This window comes from Berghia stephanieae, chromosome 7 (assembly GCF_034508935.2).
Source record: "Berghia stephanieae isolate SIO BIC M18660-M18661 chromosome 7, UCSD_Bste_1.3, whole genome shotgun sequence".
In the NCBI taxonomy this organism is placed as follows: Eukaryota; Metazoa; Mollusca; class Gastropoda; order Nudibranchia; family Aeolidiidae; genus Berghia; species Berghia stephanieae.
The window spans coordinates 67,145,699-67,152,865 of NC_088366.1; the positions used below are offsets into that span (position 1 = coordinate 67,145,699).

Below are 7,167 nucleotides of genomic sequence, written 5' to 3' on the forward strand. Positions count from 1 at the left end.
TTCCCAGTTCATTCAGTTCTAAAATTAAACTACTGAACCCAAGCCTAAGCTGTCTCAGTTCCAGAAATAGAAAGTCATGAGGTCCATGCTAAGCTCTTAATTCTAGACATGACTCACTGACACCTGATCTAAACAAATTGTAACTTCCATGGTGATGGTGACATCCGAATATTTATTTATTGTTGGACAGGTTATTCCTCAGACTTGGGTGTAGATACAGATTAGAAGACACTTAGTAGTATTGGCTTTGGAGATAAATTATTAATATCCCTCAGAATAAGGCGCTTTGTATTGGCTTTGGATATCCTCACATTCTGAGGTTATTCGCTTGTATTGGACTAGATTTGATAACCAGATTCTGGGAAGTTTGTGGAACCAATTATGAAGGAAATTCTGTATACTTCGTATCTTAAGTCAACCTCTGTGAGTTTGAGTTTGGTCATACAACTCTTCTCATCTTCATCTTTAAAAGTCATGCTCATTTATTTTTTGGGGGGGAAAGGAATGGCTTTAATAGATAAAAATAAATGATATTAAAACAAGCCACTGTGTGTGTGCTAAATTGCAAAATGTCATGATTTGGTGTAGGATTGCAAATTAGTGAAAAAGTAGTAGAAAAGATATTTCAAAACAAACTGCACGATTTTATGCATATTAGTACTCAATCTTTACACACAAGAAGACATTTGAACACATTCAGACCAAAGAACAGTGAAAATCGAGTGCTTAAAAGGTCCCGTCATTCTTACAGTGTTGAAATTGAAATCTGTAAGAAAAAAAAATCAATGACTCTACACCAGCTAATTTATCTACTCATGACAACAGAATCTTGTCTGATCCATAATCATCTCTTGAATTTTTGAATTTTTGTTGTGCTGTAATTTTATTTTTTTTCTGCTTGAAATTATTCTCACTATGCTGCATGATTTCAAGGAAAACATTAAAAAAAAAATCTAATTCATTCACACTGGAAAATGATTCCACCATTTATTTTGTGTCTAAAGAGAAAAAAAATCTACTATAACTAACTTTTTCTTTTTTTGCTTGTTTTGTTTTTTGCAGAAGGCTATTGACCTGGTGACGAAAGCAACAGAGGAGGACAAAAACAAAAATTACGAAGAAGCTCTGAGATGTTATGAAAACGCTGTCCAATATTTCCTGCATGCCATCAAATGTAAATAAATTATTTTCACACAATCATGATCCTTGCTTGAAAACGATTACTGCTCAAGCTTTTAAGGATAGCGGTCTTAAAATGGAACATTTCAATTGTCTGAAACATTTATGTTGTTCTAGAAGGTTTTTTTTTGGTGTGTGTGTGGACGCCATGGGACTGATTGGGCCAGGCCCATCTTGTTTTCTTCTGCATGTAACTTGTGGTGACAAAATACTTATTAAAAAGGACGCTGTTCAATCACACAAAATCACAAAGTACTTTTTGCCCGGTCATCATTATAATTATAAAATGTGTCAGTGCAGAAGAGAGAGAGAGAGAGAGAGAGAGAGAGAGAGAGAGAGAGAGAGAGAGAGAGAGAGAGAGAGAGAGAGAGAAAATAAGTAGGAGTGAAATATATCTGTTCATCAATGTTATAGTTATCATTTAATGTTATAACAAGTGTAACTAAATGACAAATTGCCATATTTATGGACAATAAAGATCTATTATAATTATTATAAATATAATCAGTCAAAAGGTGAAAATTTTGGATTTGCATTTTTTTTTTTTTTAAATTTTCTGAAAGAATATGCTCACCAGAGAATTTTAATCTTTCTTTGAAGTAAATCGGGTGATTTTTCATGAAGTTTTGTTCAGATGTATGGGAAAGTTATCCAGCAACTTTTCTCAAATTTCATATATGTTTTAAATTTGACTAGCTGTAAAAAATATTAAGAAGTGAAATTAAGCTTTGATATTTCCCGAAGATGTACAAAAGGGTTGATTTTAATCATTTATGACAAGAACTCATTCTTGATAAAAATTGACCTTCTAACTAAACTTGGCAATATCTCAGTTCAAACCTTTTCACCATTCGACTGATTATGTCATTCACTGTAACAAATATTTCGATAGACCATCGAAGACAATGATCCAATGCTATGGACAAAGTAACCAAAATCTTTATGTCTGTAAATTAGACTCAACTATGCGTTGAGCGAGGCTCGAACTCAGGACCTTTCGATCTGAAAGTGAGTGTCATATCACAAAACCACACATAGCTGCACACAAAAGTCAAATGTCGTTATTTCTTGTTGAAATAATTATTTTCACAAATTTACGTGTCCTTTTTTTTTTCTACTCCAGATGAGGCAAGCAGTGAAAAGGCAAAAGACAGTATCCGAGCCAAGTGTATGCAGTACTTGGACAGGGCTGAGAAACTCAAGACGTATATCAGTAAAAAGGACAAGAAGAAACCAATAGCAGACGGAGAAAAGTCCAGCAAACAAAGTTCAGGGTATAATTAATTATCTTCCCCCCCCCTCATGCTGATCTCATGATAAAGGGAGGATCTTCACTGGCTGAATACATGCCGAATCTTACGAATTTTTCGTGATTTTACTAATTTTAGACAAATTCCATGGTCAAATAAGAAATTTTATGGAAAATTACGAATTTTTAATTCTTAATAATACTTGAATGATAATAAAAAAAATAATCATAATGAGAAGAAGAAGAACAACAACAACAACAACTACTACTACTACTACTACTACTACTACTACTACTACTACTACTACTACTACTACTACTACTACTACTATAATAATGATGATAATAATAATAATAATAGTAATGATAATAATAATAATAATAATAATAATAATATTGTGGTTGTTCATACACAATTTCAGAAATTACGAATTTCCTTGACAGATTACTAAAAATTGACATTAAAATCATTAAATTTGAAGTTTTCAATTTGGCAAGTCTGTGGCTGACTTAAAACTATGTAGGTCGAGAATTGGTTTTGATTAGCGGACGTTGTACTTTATTGTTTGTCAAACACTTTAAACTGGGTAGGGTTCCTGACCTCCCATTGTACTTTATTGTTTGTCAAACACTTTAAACTGGGTAGGGTTCCTGACCTCCCATTGTACTTTATTGTTTGTCAAACACTTTATACTGGGTTAGGGTTCCTGACCTCCCATTGTACTTTATTGTTTGTCAAACACTTTATACTGGGTAGGGTTCCTGACCTCCCATTGTACTTTATTGTTTGTCAAACACTTTATACTGGGTAGGGTTTCCTGACCTCCCATTGTATTTTCTTGTTTGTCAAACACTTTATACTGGGTAGGGTTCCTGACCTCCCATTGTACTTTATTGTTTGTCAAACACTTTATACTGGGTAGGGTTCCTGACCTCCCCATAGATTGTTTTACAAGATTTGTGTATCAATTTAACGTGTCACCGATTATTTGTCCTCTTTATGAGTGACCAGTGTTTCAGCTTGACATGTCACTGATGTTTCATCTTTACATGTTAACTGTATTTCGTTACAGGAACAAGTCGAGTGATGATGAGGATGATGAGAAAGATCCAGAAAAGAAAAAGTTTGAAAACCAACTCAACAGTAAGTTAATCAGGTGTCACATAACTCGCTCTCATTTTGAGGTATTGTTCAATAAAAAAAAGTCATTTCACTCAGACTTGCCCAGTACTACGAAAAATTCGTAGAAATACGAATTTTGGGCTCCAGATACACAGCTGCATAGATCTCTTTGACTCGATAAATCTTGTTGAAAAGGAAAGTTTTAACTTCTTAGAACCTATATTCAGGACTTTGGAGCATTTTTGACCATGATGAGAGCAAATTGTTAATTTTAAAGCTATTTAAAACGAATTTGTCTTTTTTCTTTTTTTTTGTTTGCCTCAGAAACTACAAATTTTTGGAATTTCAGTTAGGCAGCTCTGATTGCATTTCCTCTTGAGAAACCCCAAGTTTGAGCCTTTCTGTTGGTTTCTCATTTTTTTCTGTATACAAAAAACACTAACTCCTACTGTTCACTTTGCGGCTCTGCCCTGTGGCTGATGCTGGGATTATCTCAGTCCTTTCTCAGGGAAACTTTTAAAAACATTTCTCCATAAATAAATATAGTAAATTTGATTTATATTTTATTTTTTTATTTATTCATTATAGACATTATTAAGATTGCTTTAGTAGCTCCATAATTCAACATCCTTTTTTAATTTATTTTTTTTTCTGACGAAGGAAGGGAGGACAGCAGGGGGGGGGGGGGGGGGGGAGGAGGGGTCTGAAGAATATATAATTAAAGGCCAATTTACTTCCATGTCGTCATTATGTGGGGCTATGTGGTCTTGTGGTATGACACTCGCTTTCGGATCGGAAGATCCTGGTTGTGAGATTCACTCGAAGCATAGTTAAGTCCTTGGAAAAGGCTCTTTACTCACATTCTCTTACTGTACACAGGTGTAAACTGAGTATCTGGTCATTAACAGAGTTGTCTCTGTCGGACCAAAAAATGTAATATCACCTAACAGGCATCATGTCTCGTTGAACATGTTACGTGTTGCTGTTGGTTAGGGACCCTTTGTAAAGCACTTTGAGCACATTTAGTGGATATTGCACTATATAAATGCTCAATTAAAAAAAAATGTGAGGCAATGTTTTAATTTTCTCTAAATTTTTGCCGATTTAATCACCATTTGTCCCCCATTTGTTTGTTTGCCAGGTGCGATTGTGATGGAGAAGCCAAACATCAAGTGGGATGATGTGGCAGGTTTAGAGGGAGCCAAAGAATCTCTCAAGGAGGCTGTCATCTTGCCCGTCAAATTCCCACATCTTTTCACAGGTAACGTTTTTTGGATGTCAATTGAATTTGAACATTTTAAAATTGACTTTCACCTCTTGTTGATCTAAGATCACATGACTTTGAAATCAGTTAACTCACTCAACCCTAACACCGACTATATCCGTAGTATACCCGGGTTACTTTTACCCCATGCCTATTTATTAAATTTTTTCTGAGATAAATTATAGACGTACTATCAAAGCTAATGTTTTTACTTTTTACATGTTAATGGTAGTTGAATAAAACTATCTATGTACATGCTCATTTTTAATACATTTTTTCCATTTTGAAAAGTAGCAAAAATCTCTAGGATTGAGTGAGTTAACATTTTTTGGATGTAACTTGAATTTGAACACTTTTAAGTTGACTTTCACCCCTGAATTCATCTTAACAACGCCACTACCACATTGTCTTATTCGTCTGTAGTGTTTCATTCATCCTGTTTTGTTGATAAAGGGGAAACCTGAAACTTCCATTTTATCTGTTTTCGTATATTAAATTGAAGTTTACATTCAATTTCACATTGTTATTTATTTCTTCGAGCTTCAAGCAGCAACATTTACATAACTTAACTAGGAAATATCTCAATTCAAACATTTTCATCACCCGACTGATTAAGTTATTCACTGTAACTATTATACTATTATTATTTCTACAGGAAAACGAAAGCCATGGAGAGGAATCCTTCTGTTTGGGGTAAGTGGTAACTCCCAATTGTGTGTGTGTGTGTCTATGTGTGTGTGGAGTTGTGTGTCTGTGTGTGGTCAACATCATTTCTGTCAATTTTGTTCCTCTGTCTTTTTAAAACATTTAGTCGAATTTGTAAAAATATCAAAACCTGATATCGACAAAATATCTGTCGTCTATCTGGAATTTGTGTATATGTGTGTGTGTGTGTGTGTGTGTGTGTGTGTGGTCAACATTATTTCTGTCAATTTTGTTCCTCTTGTCTTTTTAAAAAATTTAGTAGGATTTTTTAAAATATCAAAACCTGATATCGACAAAATATCTCTGTCGTCTATCTGGAATTTAGTAATGTATTTATGTCTTAATTTATTTTGTTGTTGTTGGCTGAAGAATGGTTTTGAGCCTGACGTTCAGTGTTTGATGTTTTGCTCTTTTTTGAAGTTGTTATATTCATTTCTGTTTTTTACTTTTTACAGTCCACGGCTTCTAGCAGCCTAGTATTAGTATCACTTACACAAAAGTAAACGTGTTTTGATTTCTACTCTCCAGCCTCCTGGAACTGGGAAATCCTATTTAGCCAAAGCTGTGGCCACAGAGGCAAACAACTCCACCTTCTTCTCTGTGTCATCATCAGATCTTGTGTCCAAGTGGCTCGGAGAAAGTGAAAAGTCAGTTTTCTTGTTTGATTTTTAAAACATTTTATTTTTAACTACAGCTATTCTTCATTTTTTACCTTGCTCATGCTACAAAGTCAAAAAAAAATTTTTTTTTTTTGGTTTATATATAAAGAAGGAGAAGAAGAAAAATAATTTTAAAAGTATTTCTCCCTTAAAGTATTTTGTGATAATAAATGTAATTCCTAGATTTTCAAGCAATGATTTTGACAGAGGACGGTGAGACTTATTTTATAATGCATAATGATAATTTGATGATTATGATAATATCAACTATAATAAAGTAATAATAATGATAATAATAATAATAATAATATATAATAATAATAATAATAATAATATAATAATAATAATAATAATAATAATAATAATAATAATTATAATAATAATAATAATTATAATAATAATAATAATAATAATATATAATAATAATAATAATGATAATACTAATAATATATAATAATAATAATAATAATATAATAATAATAATAATATAATAATAATAATAATAATGATAATACTAATAATAATAATAATAATAATAATAAATAATAATAATATAATAATAATAATAATAATAATAATAATAATATAATACTAAATAATAATACTAATAATAATAATAATAATAATAATAATAATAATAATAATAATAATAATAATAATAATAATAATATAATTATAATAATATATAATAATAAATAATAATAATAATAATAATAATAATAATAATATAATAATAATATAATAATAATAATAATAATAATAATAATAATAATAATAATAATAATAATAATAATTTATAATAATGATAATGATAATAATAATAATAATGATAATGATAACAAGAAGAGGAAGAATAAAATAGCTTCTTGAATGAAAGGTCAAAAGGTTAACGTTTGTTACGGGACCACGTGGCTCAGCAGTATGGTCTTTGCTTTGTACCCGAAATGTACCGAGTTCGACTTCCTGCCTCATTGTGTGGCCTTGACCA

At 31.5% G+C, this 7,167-nt stretch overlaps 1 protein-coding gene across 1 annotated transcript in view; it reads left to right on the forward strand.

Annotated features, from left to right (window-relative positions):
- Positions 1-208: 208 nt before the first annotated feature.
- Positions 209-7,167, forward strand: part of LOC144976614 (vacuolar protein sorting-associated protein 4-like) — an 11,061-nt gene continuing 4,102 nt past the window's right edge. The window contains exons 1-7 of the mRNA XM_078920910.1: positions 209-423; positions 1,063-1,174; positions 2,303-2,453; positions 3,502-3,572; positions 4,693-4,812; positions 5,471-5,508; positions 6,049-6,167. Of these exons, the coding sequence (XP_078777036.1) occupies positions 382-423; positions 1,063-1,174; positions 2,303-2,453; positions 3,502-3,572; positions 4,693-4,812; positions 5,471-5,508; positions 6,049-6,167 (653 nt within the window). The 5' untranslated portion in view covers positions 209-381. The remainder of the gene's footprint in view (positions 424-1,062; positions 1,175-2,302; positions 2,454-3,501; positions 3,573-4,692; positions 4,813-5,470; positions 5,509-6,048; positions 6,168-7,167) is intronic.